This window comes from Cinclus cinclus, chromosome 4 (genome assembly GCF_963662255.1).
Source record: "Cinclus cinclus chromosome 4, bCinCin1.1, whole genome shotgun sequence".
Taxonomy (NCBI): Eukaryota; Metazoa; Chordata; class Aves; order Passeriformes; family Cinclidae; genus Cinclus; species Cinclus cinclus.
Window position 1 is genome coordinate 10,291,533 of NC_085049.1, and position 26,148 is coordinate 10,317,680.

The following is a 26,148-nucleotide window of genomic DNA, read 5'->3' on the forward strand; positions in this document are numbered from 1 at the left end:
TTGAAATATCTAAAGTCCCCCTCTAATAATTTGGACCTCAAAGTTGAGAAATAACTGCTCTGGTTCAAGCAACTGAAAAAAGTACTAGACTTCGTGGTCTCAGATATTTAAAATTTCAGATCAAATGATCAAGCAGAGAAAATGGATGCAACACTACATAAAATAAATTTCAGGTAGTGTCTGATTTCTTGCAAAAACTTGAAATTGTGAGGTGTCTGTAATTAATGAGAGATCAGGCTGTCTAGCATCAGTTTCAATTACAAGTATGTGTCATCTTGTAATAACAGAGCATTGGCTTATTTGCATAAAATTTGAACAGTTTTGAGTACGAGTCCTTAGTAGTAAGTCCCATGTCAACAAGAGTGACAGGGATATTATGACGCCACAAAAAATGAGCTGTGCTGAGTTGCCTTGAAAGATCTGCCATTCCTATAGATGTGTGAGTGTGAGAATTAGTTTTCTGTTTGATACACAAGGCCTGGTGCCTAGAGGATGGCTGAAAGTTATTTAGCATTCTGATACTGCTGAGTATCTGCATGCATGAACAGAATGAACATAACTTCCATTCTTCTGATTTCTTTCTTGATACAGTGCGAACTTTGGAACTTTATCCTTGTGCAGTTACTGCAAAGCCAGATGAGAGCAGAAGCTGTTCTTAGGTGTTTTTGTAGTCCAGTAAAGTGTGAGCTCAGTCTGCTTTTTAACAGTAGATCAAAGGGGAAGTTCCTGTGAATGTGTATGGCTGAGGGTTTTTATATACAGCCCTTGTCCCTGTTATTTCTCATTCTTGGTGTCCTAGGGCAGTGAGTCCCATTAAATAAATGTTTTCAATACAACTGAAAATTATCTTCTGTCTTGTGTTTCCAAACCACGTAGTGGGAAAAACTTTTTGTTTATAGGTTCTGTATCTATTGTCTAAATGGATCTCAGGACACAGAGGCAAAGATGCCATGCACTTCAAAGTGTGTGAAATCAGATTCCGAGAGTCATACGTACATGTATGTATGTATCTACACAACTGTGTTGTGTGTGCTGGAAGACCCTCTGAAATGACCATCTTGAAAGTTTTGGGTTGCCAGTGTATGCCTCAGCAGCCTGAGATGAATCCAGTTGGCTTGCATCAAGTGCTGCACTGCTGTTCTCAAATCTGACTTCAAAAAAAAGTAGTTTGGATATCTCAGTTGTGTGTTGGGATCGTTGTTTCAACTTTTGGGTTGCTTATTTATGTGTTCAGAAAATTCTGTATGTCCGCTCTGGAGCGACTTGATTACTGCCCTAGAGAGATGTGGAAAGCTGCTCTTCTTTTTTGGTGTCCATTAATGAAGTGTCAAAGGAGTGTTACTAGTTTTGGAAGAAGCAGTGCATTTTACTTTAAAGTACGTTGATATATGCAGCAGAGGAATGACTGAATGTTTCTGTTCCTCTCTACAGCTGATGTAGAAGAAGAAAAAGAAAGTACTTATTGGGCATTGCTGATAGCAATTCCACTATTCCAGCAAGCTAATTACTTTTGCTCTTAAGTATTTGCAGCTTCTGAGCAGCTTTAAACATCTACTTCAGACTGGATCTTTGAAATTCATCAGAGTAAAAGCCTTAGGCTAGAAATGTGCTTCCTTTTCTGTCACATTCTATCCAAGCTTTACTGTGAAGTACTATATACTTCTAGAAATCAGTTTTTCATTTCGTGTTTGTATTCTTCAAGAGAACTGTCTGTACACTCAAGTAGTTTAGCATAAATATTCCAAAATTGGGTGTATACAGGTGTCAAAGCAGTATGGAGAGCAAGCATCACCCGCACTCATTGTAAAGGGATCTGGAAGAAATTGTAGTCTGATCCATATTACAGTTAAATGAACTAAAATGTTTACCTTTTAAAAGGTAAATTTTTTAACTTCTTTTTTAAATTTGGAAGTTCAAGTGTTTAGGTTATAAAAATTTCTATTTAGGTTTGTAACGAAATTGATCCTGTCTCATAAATGTACTGTTGAGTGAGGTGGTGGGACTTCTTTTAACACGTGAAAATTCAGCTTTGTTTAGTGCTGGGGTGGATGGAGAAGGTGTGGGTGACAGGGTAGCTAAGCAGACCAGGTGGTTTGCTGCCCTGAGGAAGGGTGGGTGCTGGTACCCCTTGTGTCCTGCTCCCAGTGGTCTGTATGCTTTAGTTCCTGTCTGACAGTGCTGTGAGCCAGCTCACTGATCAAGCAGCAGCAGAGTGAATAGTTTTCTGCTGAGCCATTAAGCTACTGTGCCAGTGATGAGCATCAGTCAGCAGCAGTGGTGCAGGACTGTGTGCTGGGAGCAGTGACAGAGCAGGGTGGGGGTTGGATCATCTGCCAGTGAGTTCATACATTGCTCAGCTGTGTCCTAGCCATTTGAAGGCTGAACTGATAATTGAGAATGTCACATTTTTTCAGTCTTCCCATATACAGTTTGATTTTAAAATGTTTTTTTTTTTTTTTTCTTTGCAGTGTGGTATATGAAGTATCTATAAAAATAAATTTCTGTTTGTATGTCATTTGCTGCTGGTGGGGAAATGGGGTTTCTGACAGAATTTGTGTTGTGTATGCAGTAGCTAAAGCTCATGTGAATTTTAAAAAAGGCTTGAAACAGCTAAGCAGGTTTTGAAGTTGTTTTACCGAATTCCTGCTTGAAGTGGTTTTAGAGAACTAAGTTACTCTTTTCAGAATGCAATTTTTTTCAAAATCTTTCATTCTAGTAATGTTTTGGGAAAAAAAAAATTGAGTCCTTTTCATGCTCTGATTTCTGTGTTTTAAAGCTTTTTCTCCCACTTCAGTGGCATCAATAGCTCAGACCCTTGAAGATGGGGTTCATGTTTTGTCTCCCAAGGATAGATACTTACAATTTTACTCTTTTTCAGTTGCAGGTAGCAGTTCAGGGGGCCCTGCTACCTTCCATCATAGATCTTCTGGTGGTTTTTGTTCTACAGCCTTTTGTTGTTTCAGTGATTGTTGCTCTCTTGGTTTCCAAGTGTTTCAGAATTAAAAATGATCTCAGTTCCATCATTCTTATATATAGAGATGCACAAAATTCTGTGGAAGAGAATTTTGTGCACTAAAGTGAGGGGCTGTGTCCAAATATTTTGCTCCAAATTGTGTGCCTAATTTTTGCGACTTGGTGTGATGTGAGAAAGTGCAATGATGAATTGTGATACTTTGTATATATGTAAATGGCATAACCCTTTTATCTTGTGTGCAGAAGTAAAAGCACTCTATATTAAAATCAATGTATTTAAAGCTGAGAGTAAAATTTCTTTTATATTCCCGAAAAGGAATTATTTTTATCCTCTGGTTAAAAACTTCTCTCTTCCAAAGGTTTTGTAGAGATAGCGTGAAAACAGAGGGAATAATAAATATTCTTCATTTAAAAAATGTCTTAGTGTACTTCCTTCAAAGCTTTTAAGTGCTTCCATAGATGTATACCAAGTTAAATAAAAAGTACTTTTACAACTGGTTTTGCAGACAAACCCTTTTGGATATGTTCACGTGAACTCTGCATAATTTGAGACTGATTTACATTCCACCTGTGTTGTTTCTGTCTTAAAGACACCACTGCTTTCAAGGCCGTGGCTGTGGTCTTTTGAGTGTTGCTTGTTGATGATCTGAAAAAAAAATCAACAATTTCAGCTGGAAGGGGCCTACAGTGATCATCCAGTTCAACTACCTGATTGCTTCAGGGCTGAGCAAGAGTTAAACCATGCTGTTAAGGGCATTGCCCAAATGCCTCTCAAACACTGCCTCATTGGTGGGCATTGACCACCTCTCTAAGGAAGCCTGTTTTGTTGTTTTATAGTGGAATTTTTTGTTTGTTTGGGTAGGTTTTTTTGCATTTTATTGCATAGCTGCATCACATTAAGTTATGGATTAAAGGAACTGCCACCACATATTACAGGAGCAGTTGAATGAAATTGATTGTTAGTAAAACTCAGAAGATCAAATCAAAAGGAATGGGACAGAGTGCAAGGGGAAATTAGATCATCTTCTTTCTTGTAGTTTAGGAGTGGAAGTCAGTAGTTTTTGCTGTTTTGCACAGATACAGATTCTATGATATAAGTACTTTACATTTCAGCTAGTAATGATGGAATGTAATTTAATAGCTGGATGTTCAGGGAGAACATGCTGATCTTCAGTTGTTTTAGGATTTTCTTTGGTGATTACAAACATGCTCAAGTAGGAAAGAGCAATTTCTCTCTTACCACAGCAGATAGCTTCTTGCTTTGGTATTTTTTGCCATTTATATTACTCTGATTGAACTCGAGTAAATATAAATTTCCATCCTTTCCCTGTCATGCATGATGTCTCAGATCCAAGTGGCTAATTTCAACAAAAATCAGAGCTCCATTTAAAAACTAAGTGAAGTGGGTGGGCAGGTAACTCTGCTTCCCCATGCATCGCCTTGCTCCAGCATTTGATGCCATAATTGCATAGTTTGTATGTTCAGACTAATAAGATATCTGCAGAATGCTTGGCTTCTTTGTGATATCCATCAGTATAGCCAAAAATGTTCATATTTAGAGTGAAACGATTTTCAAATGCTAAGTTAAAACATTTTTAAGAGTTCACAATACCTGCATACTCGTGGTTGTTTTTGGTTATGTGGGAGGGAGGTCCAAGTCTGTATTTTGAGAGTGAGATTTGTGTTGAGATTTCAAAGCCTGCAGTGGGTAAGTTCCCACTGTCATAAACCATTTCTCTGTTTTTATTTCCAGCTGACTGGTGCTGGTACCATAATGACACCCTTAGAATCCCCCAGAACATAGCAGTAGGTGTTTTTTGTCAGGTGTTGACATTACACCCAAGGACCCCGCCAGCCTGAAGGAACTATTTTCAGGATTCCTTTAAGGTTGAGGTACTTAGTTGTTGTTGTTGCATCTGTTGCTGCTCTTCCTGGTTTTCTCATGCCCACTAGAGTTAGACTCTGGTGACAGAAAGAGGATATCTCAACAAAGTGGTGAATATTGCCTCTACCCAATAAGGCAGTCCTGTTGCAGAGGTTTGATGCTGGATGTACATTAAATTTAGCCTAGGAAAGGACAGACTTCCATGAAGATGCTCTGCCTTTTGGCACTTGAACTTAGTTAGCTAAAAGTGAAATTGTGTTCAGAGAGTGTGCCGAGTTAAATCTGATTCTGAGTCTTTGTAGTTATTAACTGTGTGGATTAGGTTAAGAAATCCTAGAATCTATTTCCTTGTTTGGGCTAAATAAGAAATGTGACCTCAGAGCACTTCTCCTTCCCCTCTCTGTGAGAAAATAGAATCCAGAGAGATAACTAAATTTGCCTCCACTTCAGGAATCCCAGAAGTATTTAGCTGCTGTCACAAACCTCAGGAGACTCAGACCTAAGTGTCTTAATTGCTTGTTCTGTTACCTATGTTACAGCATCTGCATCTTCCATATCCAGCCTCTTAATCATCAGCAAGAATTTGTGATTCCATGCACCAACAGTTGTGATCTCACTTTGTTTGTTTTTTTTTTTTAAAGGATTCTTCTAAGTTACTTGGGTGGAAGATGGCAAGCTGAAAATAGTCTACAGCAACATAGTAGTAGAGACTCACTAACTTAACTCTTGCAGATTTCATATTACTTAGTCTTGCAATGAAATACACAATTTTTAAATGTCAAAGCTGCTGTGTTTGAACATGCTGGTCTTGAATTGCTGGTGTGAATGTAATTTTGTGCTGAAATATACCCACTGACTTAGTTTTACTATGTGCTAAATCATTTTGACTGCTTCATCTTAGGGCAGTGTAGTGTTAGAAGTTTTTTGGGCTACCACTTCTATTACTTGCCAAAAAAAAAAAAAAGGCAGTCATTTAAAACAAGTGAGAACATTTACCTTGGGAATCACTTGAATGTGTTATCCCCAAATGAGTAATTTCTGTCTTTAGGACGTTCTGGACACTTAGGACAGTTTGCTTTCCCTTTAGCTTGTATGTTATGTTAACTTGAAGACAGTTTGGTTTTTTTTGTGAGCATTTTCTTTAACGTGTCTTTTGTTTTAATTTTATTTATGTTACAATATGTATGGGATCAGTTTTTAGATGTTCCCACATATACTTCTTCAACAAAGATTATCTAGTTGTGAAAGAATGACCATGTGAAGCCCATCAGACAAGGTCAGTTCTGGCAGTGGCATCTTGTGGGCAGCTTGCTGCTGCAGGTTCTTCTCCATGGATGGTTTGCAAGCCCCTTGTTTGGCAGTGTGGGACAGCTGTCCTGTGATGTCTCTGGGCTTTATGGGGCAGTAACTGCTAATGACCAGCTAAAGGCAATGTTGGACTGCAACTCATCCTGGAAGCAGCCTTGGGAGGCTTAGGTTATGGTGATGTCTTTCCCTTGTTGTCTCAGTGTATTTATCAGTTGCAATGTGACCATGGCAGGTGTCTCTTACCTTCCTCAGGTTTGGCAACATACCCATTGTGACCCTTTTGGTCTCTGGTCTTTGTGTGAGGGTTTTGGTGACTGGGAATCTTTAAATACCTATTTTGTATAAAAACATCCTTAAGAGATTTTTTTTTTAAACTCTTAACAGGTGGGAAGGAGAAACCAAAAGCCAATGCAGAAGAGCTACAGATTAAAAAAGTTAAGAAGAAAAAGAAAAAGAAACATAAAGAGAATGAGAAGAGGAAGCGTCCAAAAATGTACAGCAAATCCATTCAAACCATCTGCTCAGGACTGGTTTCTGATATTGAGGATCAGGAAGCCAAAGGCATCATAGATGATCATCTTAAGGATTTCAATGGGAAAAATATGGATCCCAAGAAGGACTGTGGGTCCAAGATACCAGAGAACAGTGAGTTTCCATTTGTCTCGTTAAAGGAGCCACGGGTTCAAAATAAACTCAAAAGGTTGGACACATTGGAGTTCAAACAGCTGATTCATATTGAGCACCAGCCTAACGGAGGTGCATCAGTTATCCATGCCTACAGTAATGAACTCTCCCACTTGTCTCCTGTGGAGATGGAGAGATTTGCAGAAGAGTTTGTGGGTCTGGTTTTTAGTGAAAATGAAAACTGTGCAGCTTACTATGTAATGGGTATTGTTCATGGGGCAGCTACTTATTTACCTGACTTTTTAGACTACTTTTCGTTTAATTTTCCCAATTCACCAGTGAAAATGGAGATTTTGGGAAAGAAAGATATAGAGACAACAACTATGTCAAATTTTCATGCTCAGGTAAGAGGTTATGCATTTTACTTTCTAAAGTCATATAATGGTTTCAAACAACTGTGAATTGGGTGGTTTTGGGGTTTTTTTTGGAGTAATTGCTATCAGCTCTGCTATGTGGATGACACAGAAGACTAAAAACAAGGGATTTATTTACTAAGTCAGTTCTGCATTACTGAAGATGAGAAGAGACATAAAATTAACTGAGACGTCAGATTGGATTTTTTGGTGGGAGGGCAAGTGTTTGCATGCTTGTGTGTGTAGGTTTCTTTGTGTTTGTTTCTGTAGCTGAAGATTTACCAGGAGATTTGGAATGCTAAAATGGTTTAGCTGTGGCTTTCTGGATGTCTGAACAGTAGTTTGTGTATGAACTTTGTCATGAAACTGAAATGCATTAATATCATGTTTTACATAAAAACCCACGTAGGGCACAGTTAAATTAGCTGCATTTGTAGTTTGGGTTTTCTAAATCCATCCTTAAAGAAGAGCTTGGGGGTTAATGTGGCCACTGATATGGACCTTAGCCCTTTGCATTTCTCCTCACTTGGCTGGATTCTCTGGAAAGCTCTTAGGTTAAATGGTAGGTTAACTGGCAGCTTTTGAATATTTTTTATTTAAAATTTTTTTGGGAGAAAGGACTGCATACTCTGTTAACAGAAGCTACTGATTAAACATCACCTCTGCTGTTTATTAACTTCCTGTAGAAAATACAATTCTGTTGCACAGAAATTATTTATAGCACTGGTTTTCAGGAAGAAATCTGTCGGATTTTCACCTTGATGATGTTATTGCAAAAAGCCCCTACAGTGAGTATGAAACAATTTATGCAGAAACTCAATCCTGTTTAAATTATTTCAACTTTGTCACAATTATTCTTTTAACTCCCATATTTATGAATTTAGGTGTTGTATGGATCAGCTTTAAATTATTTTAGTCTTCACTTTTGAGACAATTGGAAAGAGTTCATGTATAAGTTACACTGTCATCTTTTTAATGAGAAACATGCCCGTTTTTCCCTTCCCCCCCTTTGGCTGCATAAGTATTTGCATAGAACACTTGAAGCTATTGACAAATTTCAGGTGTGTGTTCTCCACAAGGATATGCAGAGCTAAAATGTTTCTGCATGAGAACATTTGCAGTGTTGGCTGAGAAAATATCTGCTGTCATGGAATGTGAATATTCTGTGAACTACAGTCACTGTTTTCCTTGTGTATGTAAACTGAATCATGAACAATAAAAATCACAGAACATATGATGGGCAGCTCTCCAGAGCTGCTCTATCTTTGGCCATTTTATATAAGAAAAGCTGGATCTGCCCTTCTAAGTGTGTTCCTTAAGTCCAGCCAGTTGTCTTGGGTAGCATTAAGACAGGCATAACTGTGTGCTGGTACCTGCCCTAAAGAAATTGTTAAGGAAAGTCAAAATTTAATTGTTGTGAATTCTAATAGAATTACTTTACTGAAAGGATAGATTAAATTGGTATTACAATGGTAGCATCAACATCTATAGTTAAACCAGTCCTGTGTTTGTTGGGGTTGAAATCGTAATTCCCCATTTTTGTGTAAGCAAAGGAGGAGCAGAGAGAGGCTGTGGTAGATGAAAGAAGCCAAACTGTATTGTTGAAGCATTCAGCTGATCAGCTCTATGGTCTAAGCTGTTTTACTTGGTTGGAGGTTTAGTTCTTTTCCTGTGTGTTCCCTCATTTTTTTTTTCCTTATTTTTCATGGTGTTTTATAACTTCTCAGTTTGGTTGCCTGACAGAAAATGCTTGGCTCTTTGTAGTTTTGCTAACTAAGGGGTATATGGTGTATAAATAACATGTACAGGCAAACATCAGACTTTCTCTTCTATGCTGCATTCCTGTTTCCTGGAATATTTAAGTCAGTATCTTGGTTGCCTAGATATTGATTCTATTTTTCCTTATGATTTTCTTACTTCTGTTTTACTTTGGATGTTTATTTTGATTTTTTTTTTCACGTGGTATGCTACAGTTAAAATGTTTTGTTAGCTTTGTACTCTCTTTTTTGACTTGTTACATTTTGTGCAGAATGAGAACCTTACCCTGTCTCACTAATTTTTCTTGTGAATCTTTTAAATGATAATAGTATCTTGTTGCAGTATATTTTTATGAACCTTTAAATGTTTGGTGTTCTGTTCCTGTATTGCCCAAGCTTTGTGCTGTGGTGTTCCTTGTCCTAAGCAGCCTCAGCAGTGTCTAGAGATTGTTGTTATAACCTCAGTTGAGGAGGGATTTGTTGTCTTAGTTCTAAATAGGAAGTTGATTTTATCAAGTCTGCTTTAAGTATGTATCTTGGACTTCATCAACTTTAAGAAACTTGGTTATTCCTTTGCTAATTTTAACTAAAACACTGAAATAAGGCTCACTTTGGTACAAGAGGTTCTTTGGTGGTTTCTCAGAGCTCATGTAGCACATGTAATCAATCTGACAAATGTACGTATTTTAAAAGATCAAAAAAATGATAAAAAGAAGAATGAAGGCTGAGGTAAGCATGAAATGGAAAGTATTACAGAGTGTTTTATGAAGTTTTGTTTTTCAAGTTGATCCTTTTGTTACTACTCAGTCTTCTACCTCCTGTTTTGTGACACATGTGGGTTTGGGATTTTTTTTGGTTTTAAGTAATGCATATTTCTAAAACGTCAAGTTCTGTGACAAGAGGCAGATTGCACAGAGATTCTGTTGTTGATGTCAAATTGGAGTCCTCCTAAGTTTACCTGGAAGGTCTGCATCTCTCAAGTAATTTACTTAATTTTCACAGTTTTAGAGTTGAAAACTAACTCCTTTCAGTTTGCTTCCCAAATACATTTGTGTCAAATAGGAGTGATGTAATTCTACTTGTTAGAAGATTATAAGGGACACAGATTTGTGAGAATTTACAGCAGGTGCAGGAGAGAGGTTTGAAACTGGTTCTTTCTAATGAGAATTAACTTTTAAATTTTGCAGGGAGAGGAACTGGGGACTTTTCATCGTCCAGTTCAGGCGTATGCCTGAGTACTCCTTAAAAGTTTTTTTGCATTTGTGGAACAGTTCTTTCTGAACTGATTGCAAGACTTACTCAGACAGTTTCTGTAACTGGGCAAAATTAAATGAGTCTGGATATCCTTGAAGCCACTAAGTCAGCCCTTCAGGTGGTGAAAAACTGTCTTGTAGCTCAATCTTCCCTGGGCTCTATATTTGTGTGTATGGCAACAGCTGCATCAATTATCTGATAGCCATGAGTCTTGTCAGGTTCTTAGGAGGATTTTGGAGAATGTAATAATCAGCTTTTGCTGCCTGCTTGCAGCTTACATCACCGAAGTTATTCAGTACTCTTGAGACAAATGTTAATATTTTGAACTTGTTGTATTTTCCCTTGTGCTGTGCAAGTGTAAGCTTTTATTGCTGTGCTGAAACCCCAAAGCTCACAGTTGATGTTTAACAGGAACAATTCTTAGTGCATTGATTTTGCTGTCTTGCATCAGAGGCAGCTGCTTAGTACAGATGAAGTAAAAGGCTGCACAGTACCAAACAATTCCTCTGCTGCAAAACAAGATGGACTGTTTTAAAGCCATATTTGACAAGTCCTTGTCTGATGTGTTTGTGAGAGATCTCTAAGTCATTCCACTCTTTCCAAAGAAATCCATTGTAAAATCGTTTTTTTTTCCCTTTTATCCTCTTATCCTTTTTTTCTGATTTTTTAGTGGACCAGGCAAATAATGTCTTTGTCATTCATGTATTTGAAGGTTGCTTAAAAACTCCTTTGTTTCCCCTCTCTCTAGATCAAATAATTTGAGTTATTTTGGTCTGTGATTGCATGTTATGCCTTCATTAGTCTTAGTGTTCTCCCCTTATGTTCAATCCAGTCATCCATACTTTTTTCTTAATATATAACACTAAAAATCAAGAGTGTCTGCCTGGTGTATTGATGTAAAGACTATGAGAAGATTGCTGCAAGTGTTTTGCAAATTACTGCTCTTATTGCTATTTCTTGCTTTTTCAGAGCAGTTTGTCCATCTGCTGTAGCAGCAGCTAGTGCTAATTGAGTTGCTCCCCTTTTCAGGTTTATGCAGTTTATTAAATATGTATGTGAGTGTAGTTGATGCTCTTGTTTAAACTGAATTATATCCTTTGCATTCAGATCCCTTCTCCAATTTCAAGATCTTGTTAATTTTGATCCTTTCCTGGACTTGCAGTGTTAACCATACCTGTGGGTTTTATGAGGATACACTGCCTTCAAATGAAGGATCCTTACTGTCTGCCTCAAAATTAGATAGTTATGTGAGCACAGACAAAACTGCCCACAGTTTGCTCCTACTAGACCATGTTTCTGTAGCAGTTCTTAGACTAGAATGGAAATGTCAAGATGTCTATCCAGTCATAGTAATAAAGGTTAGTTTGGCTTGATGGCTTCCATTTTTTTTTAATGTGGTAGTTTCTAGGTAGTTGATAGTTGTGTCCAGCTAAGTGTTTTTTTTTCTTATAAATTGGAATTGGGCTAAACAGTTTCCAGCTCCTCTGTCTTCTTGACACTTCTTTCTTTAAGATGGTGTGTTACTGTCTTCCAGATTTGAAGAACCTGTTCTGTGGTTTGAGTTAGAATCATGGAGTAGTTTGTGTTGGAAGGGACCCCAAAGAGTATTTGGTTCCAACCCCTGCCATGGGCAGGAATAGGACACCTTCTACTAGAACAGGTTGCTCAGGGCTCCATCCAGCCTGAACACTTCCAGGGGTGGGCCATCCATAACTTTGCTGGGCAACCTGTTCCAGTGCCTCACCACCTTCACAACAAAGAAATTCTTTGTAATAGCTAAAGCTGTCCTCTTACAATTTGAAGCCATTCCACCTTGTACTGTCCCTCTCCTGTTCTCTTGTAGTCCCCTTTAGGTATTAGAAGGTTGCTCTAAGGTCTCCCTTGAGCCTCCTCCCCATGCTGAACAACTTCAATCTGATTGTGAAGAGTGAGTCTGCACAGTAGAGGTGCTTCAGCCCTCATGATCTTCATGGCCTTCCTCTGGACTTGCTCCAGCAGGCTGCTGCTCTTCCAGTGCTGGGACCCCAGAGCTGGATGCAGCATTGCAGGTGGGGTCGCAGCAGAGCAAAGGGGCAGAATCCCCTCCCTTGCCCTGCTGCCCACACTGCTGGGGTGGCAGCCCAGGACATGTTTGCCTTTCTGGGCTGCAAGTGCACATTGCTGGGTCATGTCCAGCCTCTCATCCAGCAGCACCTACCAGTCTTTCTCCCCAGGACTGCACTCAGTTCATTGTCCATGCTGTATTTGTGCTTGGGATTGCCCCAACCCACATGCAGGACCTTGCACTTGGCCTTATTGAACTTCATGAGGTTCACAAGGCCCATCTTTCAAGCCTCTGGGTGGCATCCCTTCTGTCCATTGTGTCAACTGCACCACACAGCTTGGAGTTCTCACTGATGTATTAAAGCTGTTTTACTTTACTGCCTTTATTGTACTTATGAAGGGATGCACATCACTCAGCCTGTTCACCTTAGGCAAAGTCATTCTAACTGTAGCAATTAGACAAATGGCCAGAGCCAATCTGGCACCTGCTGCTGCTACAAGAAAATGTCTCCTCATTCCTTCTTTCCTCCCAGTTGCATGTTCTTGTGTCAAGATGTGCTTCTTGAACTGGTGAGTTCAGTTTGTTTCATTAATCCAGCAGAACTACTTAACTGCTCTTGAGGGATTTGTTTTATTACTGAGTTGGCGAATTACGTTGTTTAAATATGTCAGAGGTAGCTCAAGGATGCCTGTGGGTCTTCACAGTCAGCTCCATTCCATAACAAGCAATTGCATCTTCAGAGAAATAATTTTTGTTGATTTTGTTCCCAGTTTGGAATAAATTCATATTACCATGTTAGCTGTGATGGACACTGAGTAGTCAAATACTAATAAGTATTTTAGAAGAAGACCTGTTTAGCCTCTTTTAAAATTCTATTTTCCTTGCTGTCCTCCTTGTTTGGCTCTTTAACCTTTCTTTTGCTGTGAGGTGTTTGCTGTTTAGTTCTTTTGTAATTTGTGAAATCCTGCTTGAAATCATTAGTTCCTTTACTATTTGAGGGGAATTGCTGAAAGTATTTTTTTCAAGAAAATCTCAAATAATTGGTTAGTGCTTCATTTCTTTATCATTAAAGATTTGTGCAGTATCCATTTCCATATACTGTGTTATTTTCTTATGTTCTAGAAAGAATTATTTTATATTGGAACTGTCTTTTTAGTTGTGTGTCAGTAGTTTTCAGTAAATATGTTTCTTGCTTTTAAGGTGATCAATGGTTTGGTTAGTTATTAAAAAGGTATAACATTTTTGAGCAACTTCTTGCTGTTACAAGTCCTCCAAAATAAAGCCTACTATTTTTTTTTTCCTTCTGGATGATGAAAAGTTGAATTTTATCTCTTAAAGCAAATATATTGCCCCGTTCTCTTTTTTTATTAATTAAAAAAAAATCCTTTAAAAATTTCTTAAAAATAGTAAAAAGATTATCTAAAAAAAAAATATCTTAAAAAATAGTTTTTAGAAAACTGATCTGTTGGACTCTATGTAAGAGACTTTTTGATTGATGATGGCAACATATTGTCTCAAAGCATAAGAAATTTTCACTTACTGAAAACCATTGAACAAAGAATGAGTTCACTGGGAATGACATTGGAAATCTGCAACACTTGCTCATTTGTTTTCCAGTTAAAAAACAGTTACCTTTCTAGATTTCATCTTGATAGTTGCATCCAGTACATATTAGATGACAGTCTTGTGTTACTCTTTTTAGTCACACGTGTTGTATTGACAGAACCCAAAGCTAAACAAAACCCTGGAGGTTTGTACTGGCAGCTCAGACAGGATCTGAGACTGACCCTGTCATGGATCTAGCTACATCACTTTCCATGAAGGTGTCTAATTGATTCTATCCTTAATTTTTTATTTATTTTTAAAAATTCTTTGTCAGCTGCTTCACTGGTTTTGTGTTGCTGGAATTCAGAGTAAGAGTGAGGTAATTTTGCTTTTAAAAACCTATCCATGTTATTATTTGAGGATTTCATATGCAAGATGAAACATGTCAGGTGATAGATGAAGTACAGTGGTAAAAGGATGCTGCTGAAAGTACTAATGCAGTGAAAGTCTTGGGATTGCATTTCCAGAAGCTTCCAAGTGGGAAAAACTGTTGAAATCAGGTTTTTAATGACAATTGAGTAATGGCAGAACTATCAAGACATCCCATACTGATACTAAAAACCTGACCTAAAAAAGGGGGGAAAAAAGTTGAAGGAAGGAGTATGAAGTATATGTGGTTTAATAGTAAAAAGCAGCCAAACACATTCAGGAGTATTTGTAAAATCAGAGCAATTTTGATGAATATTTATTCAGTGTTGGCTCCCATTTGAAACTGGAATTATAATGAAGCATTTAAGGATTTGATTGAAGTTGGCAAGGAACAGAAAACTGCTTGGGCACTTTATTGAAATTAGCAAATGAGCAGGGATGGTAATGGCCTCTTCATGGCTGTAGCGTTTGAGATTAACACAGACCCTGAAATTAGATGTTTTCCATTTGGAGATACCAGTGTGTAAGTGCATTGCTTGTGCACTTGGGTAGTAAAACCCTCTACCCCCTCAATGTCCTTGAATATTCTTAGATGGTATAATGTTTTTGGGGTGTTTTTGTTGGTCTTTGGTGGTATTTCATGTGTTTCTTTATTTTGAGTTCAGTTGGTGGGTAATTTTGTTTATTTGTTGTTGGTAATTTTTTTTTCTCTGAGTTCTGTTTTTCCAGACTTTCTTTGTTTTAAGGGTGAAAAATTGAAATAAATTTAAACCTTAAAATTCTAACAGGAAAATCGGGAAGTTTTAGTTAAGAAAAAAACCCTCTTCCGTGTAAACCCCACAACAACCCATATTCTACTATATTAAAAATAGGAATTCAGTTATTTGTCCTAGTTTGCATATTTTAAATTCCTCTCTTGAAATCCATGATTTCTCTGATTGTTCCCTCCACTTTGTGACTTATTCAAACACAAAATCTTTAACATGTAGTGTCTAAAATGTTTCCACTTACAGGATGATAATGCTCAAATACATTGTTGAGATATATATGTATATGTATATCTGTATTTTTGCATTTAGTCTTCAGATTCCTGTCAGACACAAAGACATTTCTGACATAACATTTGCTATTTCATTAAAAAAATCAGCGGTGGCCATGCAAGTCACAAAAGCAGATAATTCTCAATTATTACTAATTGTGGATTCAATGGTGGTTTTACTGTCACAATTTTGCATTACTGTGATGCAAGAGAATGACAGACTCCTTTTGTGTGTTTTTAGGTGACATCCCTCAAATGTAAGCTACACGAGAAGAAAGAAGTTAGGATGTCATCTTTATTATTTTGTGTTTCTCACTTTTACCTGTCCATGGTATTATACTGCATGTACTTGGTGATTTGTGTGTATTCATTCCTGACCACATGCTAGAAGGAGCAGATGGTCCTTGATTTCTCCTTTTGTTCCAGATTTAAATTGTTCCAATTCTGAACAAGTCTGTAGAATTCCAAAAACGTAGTCACACTGTAAGCTGTGAAATTGTGAAGATTATTTTATACAAGGTATATGCACATGTATATATAAAATACTTCATTAGTGGTCAGTGCATAATTTAATATAGAAATTGATAAGTACTGATTTCAGTATGTTAGTGTTGTTTTTGTGAGTTCAGAAATACATAGAGGAATCTATGTCTCTTCCTGAGAACAGACCAGCCAAGGGATACTGACAGTAAAAGGAAGGGAAAATGTTGCTGTTATCTGATATACCATAGCTGTGTTTTTTTGGTTGATGTCTTTATTAGGATTAGTTTTGTGTTTGTCATCATCATCCAAAGGAGATTTTGGTGTTTTCACACTATTACTTAGTAGCAGTCTAAGTTGGGAGTGAGTGAAAACTAGCTCCTCACTAAGAATGACCTCACCTTTTTACACATGCTTATCTAAATCTTTAGCCTAATCTAAGGTAATATAGTTCAAGCATTAACCTCTCCTCTAAGACTAGAGTTTAGGATGCTACAACCCAGTTCATTGAAGAGATGGAATAGGAGTTGCTTTCTACTTGTCCACAGCTGCTTCAAACTCTCCCTTGTTCTTTCTGGCCAGGCCAGAAAGTATTTAGTATTTATGGCCTATGTATTTACCTTTTATTATTTTCTAAAATAGAGAATTTATTTTAGGTAATTTCTGGATTAAATTCAGATCAGTTCCCTAGGCTTGCTCCTTGTTCATCTTCAGAGGACCTAATGGTATCAGGAAAGAAGGGAAAAGTGAGAGCGAATCTTCCCCTTTGATCACCAGTGTGGATTGATTTCCTGTTCATACTGGGTCTGGATGGGTCATTTGTCTTCATGGACTGTGTTTTGGGTTTGTGACTAAAACTGTTGATAGCACACCGGTGTTTTGGCTATTGTTGAGCATCACTGGCAGAGTGTCAAGGCTTCCAGAACCCCCCTGGTGAGTAGGTTGGGGTTGGCAAGAAGCTGGGAGGGGACATGGTTGGGACAGCTGGTCCCAATTGACTGCAAGGATATTCTGTGCTGTATATCATCATGCTCAGCAAAAAAACCTGAAAGGACTGATGGGTTTGCTGGCAGGTGCCTGTTGCTTGGGACTGCTGGGCATTTGGAATTGTTGGTATTTCTTCTCCTAAGATGGATTTTGAGAAGCAATTGCATGGCCTCATGGTCAAGGGGAGAGTGGTTGACCAGGAGAGCTGAGGGTAAAAGGAGTTGGACAAACAGTGCTTGAAAAAGTTGTGTTCTTTTTCAGTTTTAACTTTCAGTGCATAGTCTTTTTTTTTTTTTTTGGGAGCAAATGAAAATTTTCTTAACTGATCCTTCTTAATGCAAGCTTTATGCTGCAGCTAAATACTTTGCTGACTTTTTGTTTCATTACCAACACCTAGTGGTATATAAGCCAAATGGGTGGGTTGATCCAGCTGGAAGCTTCACAGCTTTGCCAAGCTTTAAGATAGTATTCTTAGGAGAATTTTTAGAGTTTTCACTTGGAGTAGTTTCACAACCAGTTTATCATATTCTATATGCATCATAAAATGATTTAGGATGAAAAGACCTTTAACACCTTTTTAAGAGTCCAGCTGTTAACCCAGTCTTGCCAAATCCAGCACTAAACCATGTCCTTGAATTCCATAGCTGCATGTCTTTTAGATTCCTCCAGGCATGGTGACACAACTCTTCCCTGGGCAGTTTATTCCAGTGCTTGAGAACCTTTTTGGTGATGAAATGTTTTTAATATCTAATCTATAAGTCCCCTGGTGCAACTTCAGGCCATTTTCTCTTGTCTTATCACTTGTTACCTGGGGGAGTGGTAGTAGGCAGCATGGAAAAAGGAAGCATGGAAAAAAGGCAGAAAAATTGTTCTCTTTAATCAGGGATGTAACTGAAAACAACATCTCAGTATCCTGGACTGGAGTGGTGGAATACTAAGATACTTACATCAGTGGAAGAAACATCCCCTTTGCATGTTAGGCTTTTTAATAAAGTGTCACAGATTTGTCACAGAAAGTGGTTTTAGGGTTCTTCCTTGTTCATTGCTGTAGTTGTACAAGCTCCTGATGCTTTGGTGAGGACTGAGCTGATGCGGATTCAGCAGAAATTAATGTTTTGTGATACTTTACCACAAAATCACCAGCTGTCTATGCCGAAAGAACCCTGCAGGAACGTGTGACTAAGGATTTGAGGAATAGGGGAATATTGCTGGACTATTCTTTTCAATGTGTCTATGATGGCTTGCTGTAGCATTAGCTGAGACACTTCGTAAAATCCTACTTTTAGCTATAAATCTGTTTGCTGGGTGGAATGAGAAATGCCTGGGATGATCAGAACTGTGTATGGTTCTGGATTTCTGGAAAGATCTGGTTCCATTACTTGAGTTTCTCAGAAGGGCACAGTGTTCCATGTTTTATTTTCAGGAACTGCTGTTAATTCTCCTGTGCACTGCCATAACTACTAGGAATGTTGATGGTTTCCTTGGGTGAGGACCATAGCTAAGTAGTATTTCATTAACTGTTTTCCTTGCACTTTTTTCCTTTCCTTGCTTTGGATATGGAGTGCATAGAGGTGCCATACAGGAGGCTTACTTGGTGTGTGCAGTAATCCATCTGCTCTTTCCTTTGTTCTGATGTCTTCATGTTTCATCTCGTATTGCCACTGTGTCTTTCAGCCTGTTAAATAGGAAATCAGAAGCTTAAAGTGGACATGAACCTTATCAATCTCATGGCTGAATATTCTGGTCGTCTAGTACAACAGATAAGATTATTTTAAGTTTATTTTCAACAATGTGTTTCTGTTCAAATTTCACAGTAGAAGATTTCTCATGAGAGGTGAATGTTACAGCCATGAAAGTCTGAAAGGAGCACAAGATGTGCTAGCACAGCACAGCAAAAGTGAAGGAGTGACGATCGTTCTCTTGCTTTTTGTCCAAACTCTTGATGAGCCTGATGTTCACTGTTGTAATTTGCTCCAGTTAACGTGCTTGCAAAGAGGCAGTACTGGAGAGGATGAGTAGCAGAGGAAATGTTTAGAGTTAAATTGCTTGTAACTCAGAGTTCTGCCTGTTGCAAGAAAAAAAGGCAGAAATTCAGCTAGACTTGAGTAATCCAGGTAAGAATCCTTACTGAGTAGTTACTGAGCATAACATGCATTGATATATTTTCAGAGTTACTGGTTTGGAATGTTATCTTCTTGAAAGGCAATAAATGGTTACTCCAGTTTACCTTCAGGTGTTAAACATCCATGACAATTTGTATTTTATTTTAAGATTTTCTGTCTTTGAGTTTGTAGTATTTGAGTTCATAATCTTAAATACGCTGGAGACTGAAGGACTAAAAAAAGTCTATCTTTTTATCTCATAAAGCATAAGCATAGTGATTAAAGGTACTCATTGAATGTAGATTTTACACAGTGGAGGAGTAGGTATAACTTTTGTTGTCATATTCTACTTGTAGGTAAAAAGAACATACTCTCATGGTACGTATAGAGCTGGCCCAATGAGACAGATCAGCCTGGTTGGAGCAGTTGATGAGGAAGTGGGGGATTACTTCCCTGAATTCCTTGATATGTTGGAAGAATCGCCCTTCTTAAAAGTAAGGACAGAAGGGAATGGGCTGGGAGAAAGGGGACAACATGCTGTGTAGTGCTGTTATAATAATAAAGTGAGAGTATGTGATAATTGTTTAGATAATTGAGTGTTCTAATAAAGGCTTTCATCATAAGAGAGAAAGGCTGCTTTTAACAAGTTTTTTAAAGTAACTCACTTAAAAATTGTGGCTTGTATTTCCTATTAGTGTACACTGCCATGGGGAACACTTTCTAGTTTAAAATTAGAGAGTCGTAAAGACAGTGATGATGGTCCCATTATGTGGGTACGACCAGGAGAACAGATGATTCCTGTGGCTGACATGCCAAAGTCACCTTTCAAAAGGAAGAGGTAAGTGGAATTATTTTACTTGGTAAATGTCTGGTTAGTATTTTTTCTTTACAAATTAATTTTATCCCAAACCTTTTACTTCTTAATATCATCTGTTAATAACAAATTACTGTAAATCTTCACCCCCCAAAACCACTTTTTTGTTGTTTTGTTATGTGAGAATCTAGATTTTTTTGGTTTAATCTTTACTGTCTGACCAAGTGAGGTGCTGGTCCTTTTTGGATCTTTAGTAGAAGTTTAAGGTAAAAACTTCAGGAAAATGTGTGCATGCATGCAATTACTGATATGTGCCATGAGACTGGAATTGATATGATATCCCTGTTGTTACGTGTGAGTGGATGTGTTATGACCTCTGGGGACAAGGGCTATTCTCTCCTGGAAGGTAGCAACTCCAACATTAAATGAAATTTTTAAGCTTTGCTGTGGTATTGGCTATAAGAACCATCTGACAAGTAGGGACAGCCTCTGAGAACTTGAATATTGTATGTCATAAGGAATTGTCGTGGGAATTCTTTTCAAAATGTGAACACAACAAGGGAGCATACAAGAAGTGGAAGCAGGGGCAGGTGCCTCAGAAGGAGTACAGAGAGATTGTCCAGCCATGAAGAGGATACAGTTAAAGCCAAAGACCATCTGGAGTTGAATTTGGCAAGGGATGTGAAGGGCAGCAGTGACTTCCACAGGCATGTGGACAGTAGAACAAAGACTAGGAAAATGGAAGGTATTTGCTGCATGGGGCAAGGGGCCTGGGGACAAAGGACACAGAAAAGACTGAGATAGACAAGGGCAAAGAAAACACTTTTCTAGTGAGATCTACTTTTAGGAATGCTCTGTTTTGAAGACAGTGTCTGAAGGAAGGGCTACTTGCCTTCAGTGGAGGAAAATCAGGTTAAGAAACTTAATAGATATGCAGATTAGACAGACACAAGGCTGTGGGAGCTGGCCAACATCATTGCAAGGCCACTGTCTTTGAAAGGTCATGGTAATTGGCAAAGGTTCCTGAGGACTGGAGGAGAGTGAATGCCACTCCAGTCATTTAGAAGGGTATGAAAGAGAACCTGGGGAACTGCAGGCCAGTCAGTCTCACCTTCATCTTGGGAAAGTTGCCATTTCAAGCTTGAGCAGCACAGCAGATTGAGGCACAGGGGTCTTGCCCTCTACTCATCACTGGTGAGACACATCTGCAGTATCATGCCCATGGTTCTGGGCTCACCAGTCTAAAACAGACCTGGCCGTACTGGAGTATGTCTGGTGACCTGGCAGAACTAGGATTAACTCTTGAGAAAGGAATGCACATATGTGGGATCATATGTGTTTAAGCACTTCATGGAAGGTTGTAAAAAGGACTTATTTCAGCAGTTCCCAGTGACATGAACAGAGAGAATGGATACAAACTGAATTACAAGAAAATCCATTTAAAATAAAGAAAAAAGGTTTATTTTTTTGCATAGATGAGCAGTCCTGTTGGCTATGATGGAAATGATATAATGCAGAGAAATTTCTCTATCACTGTTACTGTTTTTCTTACGCAGAACTACCAATGAAATAAAAAACTTGCAGTACCTACCTCGAACCAGTGAACCCCGTGAAATGCTATTTGAAGACCGGACCCGAGCCCATGCGGATCACATAGGACAAGGTTTTGAAAGACAGACCACAGCTGCTGTGGGGGTGTTGAAGGCTGTGCACTGTGGGGAATGGTAGGTGTTGATTGGCTTCACCTGGGCGTCTGAAAAATGTTTGCCTGGATTTCCATTTATAATTGGGGGTGTAGAATAGGTTAATCTAGGATTAAAGATTCAATGAACACTTCATAGGTCCTGGCTGAGCACTAGATGTTTGCCCTCTTTAGATTGCATGTGGCTTTGCTGTGTGATTGAAACCAGAAAGGCACCTTGTGGTGACAGCTGAATAGCTGTCATGGAGTTGCTGTTACTGAGGTCTTTTTAGATGTAAAAACACCTCACATTTTGTTTTACTTAAAGGGGTGCATGGAGACTGAGCTGTTACTGTAGCAGAGGTGCACATAGAGATCTTCTGGCTGTTCCTTGTGTTGTCTGGAGATGAGCAGAATTGTTATGCTTCTGCCTCCTAAGTCATGGCTGTTAGAACCTTGATTTATTTATGGAAACTCACATAAGAAGAATCCTGTTGGAAGCTGTGTGATATTTTTTTGTGTTCCTGTGTGAGATTCAGGAAATTAAATAGAGCTCATTTGAAGCTTGTTCACATGCTAACTAAATGAAAATACAGGCTTCCTGGTCCAGATCAAAGAGGCATTTTTTCAGCATCTTCCACCATGAAGAATGACCTTAGTTTCGGAGGTTTGCTTTGCACATGTTAACATTTTTTCTGTGCCTGTCTAGAAATTAGAAGCAGCAATTGCCTTTGGTTAAAATGATGTGAGTTTTAGAGTGCATGAGTTCATTGACACAGCAAGTAGAAGGGTTGTCATTGGGGAAGAGCAGGATTGTTCAGATGATGATGTGTTTTTCTCTTGGGCTCTGAGGTTTTCAGTTTCCTTCCTCTTCAGGTTAATGGCAGTGGGAGCCTTCAACTTCTGACTATGCTGTGGTGAATTAAGACTGAGCAGTAGTAGCAGGGCAAGAGCTGAGATAAATGTGTGGATCTAAGTATTTTAAATTACTGTGCACATCTGAGAGGGAGGAAGTAAAGAAACCAAGTAAAACATCGCTCCTGACTTGCATGTTGGTGGAGATTAAGAAACTGAATTGATAGTAATTTAAGTGTCTGGGAACTTTCCATTCTCATCCTATAGTTTTATAACATACTTGAAAATCCTTCTGTTTGGGGAATAAAAAAAGAAATATCAGCATGTCATTTCAGCGTAAAGACTGAAAATGTATCTTAATTCAGAATAAAAATTTTGTGGCTGACTGTGTTGCATATTTTACTCCTCTCCATACAAGCAGCACAATAGAGACTACATATTTCAGGCTTGATTTGGCCTAAATTATAATTCCTGCTTTCCCTTTCTGCTTTTGTGTAGTTTTGAAAAGCTGTTTCAGTGTACTTACATGATGAGAACTACTCAGGGCTTATGATAATGAAGCATCATTGATTAATGTAGCACATTAAAATTATTTCAGGTATTAGTTTTTCCATAATTTTCAATCTGTGGGTGGATTTATTTTGGAGGAAACAACATGAATGGAAGTTTTGAAAAATCTAGGGTTTTTTTCAGTTATGTTTTGTTTCTTTTTTTAATCTGTTTGGTTAGTTGAACAAACATGAAAAGCTGGAGATACTCTAGGTGATTAAGGCACTGTGGCAATAAAAATGCACACATTCTAGTGATGAGATAATGTATATAAAAATAAAGCTTTCTGTGAGGAGAAAATAAAACAATTTCTGGGCTGCCAGAACCGAATCCATAAAAATGAATTGAGCATGCAACAAAAGCTTTATAAGTTGCTGTAGATTTAGAGAAAGCAGGATTTATTTCCTAGTTGATAGGGATTAATGCTAGGTGGAATAAATGGTGTCTTTCAGAATAGCCAGGAACAGAACTGTTGAAAAGCAAAAAGCAGGTTATGGTGCAGGAGGACAGACATGGAAACTAAACATAATGACAAATAAACTAAAAATTTTGAAGAAGAAAAGAAATTATTTCCCAAGTGTTATAGGATCTTGATTTGAGGTATTTTGTAAAATTACTATATTATGATCTTTTTATTGCTTTTGAGTATTTGCAGTTTACAGAAGAACTGACTATTGCTAGCAAACATTTTAAGGACTGAACTAAATTCTGACAAATGTAGGTATGATGATGCTGATTATTAATGCCATTTTCATAGGTGATACCAAGTGAGCTTCAGAATTTATGAAGTTACCAGTGAAATTTTAAATTATGGAAATTTATAACATTTTTATGTGGGAAATTTGGGTGGGTTTTTGCAGGGGCAGCAAAAGGCACTTTGTAGCATTGTTGTTGGCAAAACAAAACCTTCAGCAAGCAGCTTTCAGGTTTGTGTTCTAGAGGGTGAAGTTGTGCTTCTCTGTATGATCATAGGAATTTGTTACATATTGCCAGTCTTTATGAATTAGGCCAGAAATATTAATGGTAAAACCTCTAGCTTTGAATATTTTGAGAAGTCACAGCAAAAGGAATCCAGCCCTTTTGAAGAATGGGGTTAAGGGGAAAATATACTGCCAAAAGCAGTTCTAGCAGTTCTCTAGTAGAGGCTAAAATGGGTTTGTCTGTAGTTATGATTTGTTTTCATTTAATGTCTTTCTGGACATTAAGTGAACTTCTGTGCTACAGTTTTGCTTGGGGTTAAGTACATGATACCTAAATTAAAGGTATTACAAAATATAATCTCAAAGTTGTGCTAAAGATAAATTCTGAATTCTGCGTTTGCAGATTTTATCTGACAGTATTTTTTCCTTAGTTGTTTGCAAATGTTGTGTTCTGTGACAGCATTGCAGCACAGAGCTGGTGATCCATCCTCTTGGACAGATATATATGGACTGAGACTAGGAATGACTATGATAAACCAGAATAGACACTGCTGGAAAAATGCAATGATTTGGATTGAAGTTCTTGTGCAAAATATTCTTTCAATTGATTTTTAGTCTAAACTTCATTTACGAATACTGGTGACTCCAAATGCAAATTCATATTTTAAAAATAAATGCATGCATGATGAAAGGTGGATTAATGCAGTTCATGTTTTTAACACCACTGATTAGAGGTGTTTTTGAAGCTTTTTTGCTCACGGTGTTTAAATCTTCTTTGGGAGCATATTGATCAAAATGCAGAGACACATTTTAATCTTTGTAAAACTAAAGTAAAATACATGGTCTGAAAATTGTCCCTAGCATACTTTCAGTAGTTGATCTGAGATTTTTTTTCTCCTGAAAATAGCCTCAGAGTGGTTATTTTTTGCTTTATTGAGGTCGTGACCTAAATAAAATAAACATGTCTCTTACGTTTAAAAAGCCTGAATGAAATGTACATCATTGCCTGCTTCCTAGAACAGTAATAACAGGACATATATGTATCTTTATATAAGAATAGGCCATCATCTTGTTTTTAAAAAAGGGCTCTTGAACATCTATTAGCTTCTGAAATGTTTCAGCTCTGCTGGATCAGCTGCTCCCCAGGCCCTCTGTGTCTGACTCATACCCTGGTTTTGGAGGGGTGCAAATGGAGTGAGGGATGTGCTGGGGGGGGCAGGCACCAGCCCAGCCCTGCAGATGGGAGAGGCAGGTGGACAGCAGTGGCTCATGGTTCTGATCCCTGGTTCCACTCCCTGGTCCCAATGGGCAGTGCCTGGGCAGAGGAGGTGCTGCATTCCTGTCAGCCTGGGGGGACTCCAGGGGAGGAGGGAAAGAAATCTTTAACCAGGTTCTTTCTGTCTGAGAAGCTGCCCTTGCAAAATTACTCCAGTGTGAGCTTTTCCCTTTATAAATGAAATCTTTGTATCATTGCATTTAAATTTTAAAAATCCTTTTAAAATGCAAGCATTCCTCAAAAGCAAGTATGTGGAGCTTTTTTTTTTTTTTTTTAATTTGTTTTCAGTGAGGACCAGAGTTTGGCCTTTAGGTCACGAAGTTACAAGGATTGTAGCTGCTTTTGCTTTCTGTGAGCTGATTCTAGATGATATCTCAAGGAACTGTATAAATGGTGTGCATTTCTTCAGGAGGGATGCTTTGGAACTAGAGATGTTTCTCCTTACAATTTGAATATGGAGAAAAGGCCTAATTCAGACTTTGCTTTTGTGTAGCTCTCTCTACATAAATAGGGATGTATTTTTAAGGGATGTTTTGTGGAGGATGTGAGTATTGACTGATTACTGCATTGTGGCAGCTTAATGTAGGTTCAGCTTTTACTCCTAACTCTGAGCAAGGTGTTTGAGGCTGAGGTGCTGAGCAGTGGTTGCCACAGTGCTCCCAGTCAGACTGCTGCATGCTCAGGTGCCTGATGGGTGCATTGTGATGGAGTGCTGACAGAGTAAGCCCAGTGTATCTGGGACAGCTGTCTTTCAGCATCTAGGCAGCCAAGAGACCAGTTAAAAATAGAAAGGAAAAATAGTGTGTTTTGTTGGCCTTTTATTGCTGCCTGTACTTCCACTTGCAAAGAAATCGTAGTTAATTTGTTTAATCAGTTTAATGAGGTTGTTTTGGAATTAACTGTTTTGATCAAATTTTTTTTCTTAAAAATGTAGGTTATGGTAGAGTCATTGAGTTTTTAAGTTACAAAATTTGCGTTATCCTTGCTTGCAGACTTTTCGTTTTCTGCAGCATGGTAGTTTCAGCCTCTGACTGTGCACTTCTTACTCTTTTGTAGGTCTGAGCAGCCTCGTATAACCAAAGATGTAATTTGTTTTCATGCTGAGGACTTCTTGGAGGTAGTTCAGCGAATGCAGTTAGATTTGCATGAGCCTCCACTCTCACAGGTAAGCACACTAAGAACTGATGGTCAGTGTCCTCTGAATACTCAGTTT

At 38.2% G+C, this 26,148-nt stretch overlaps 1 protein-coding gene across 2 annotated transcripts in view; it reads left to right on the forward strand.

The window, feature by feature from the left end:
• Window positions 1–26,148, forward strand: part of RSBN1L (round spermatid basic protein 1 like) — a 47,719-nt gene that overhangs the window by 16,106 nt on the left and 5,465 nt on the right. Inside the window, exons 3-8 of one of the 2 annotated variants that reach the window (XM_062491653.1) lie at window positions 6,551–6,811; window positions 7,130–7,194; window positions 19,197–19,334; window positions 19,536–19,678; window positions 21,211–21,378; window positions 25,992–26,100. In XM_062491653.1, the coding sequence (XP_062347637.1) occupies window positions 6,551–6,811; window positions 7,130–7,194; window positions 19,197–19,334; window positions 19,536–19,678; window positions 21,211–21,378; window positions 25,992–26,100 (884 nt within the window). Of the gene's footprint in view, window positions 1–6,550; window positions 7,195–19,196; window positions 19,335–19,535; window positions 19,679–21,210; window positions 21,379–25,991; window positions 26,101–26,148 lie in introns of both variants that reach the window. The other variant, XM_062491652.1, reaches the window with a different exon arrangement.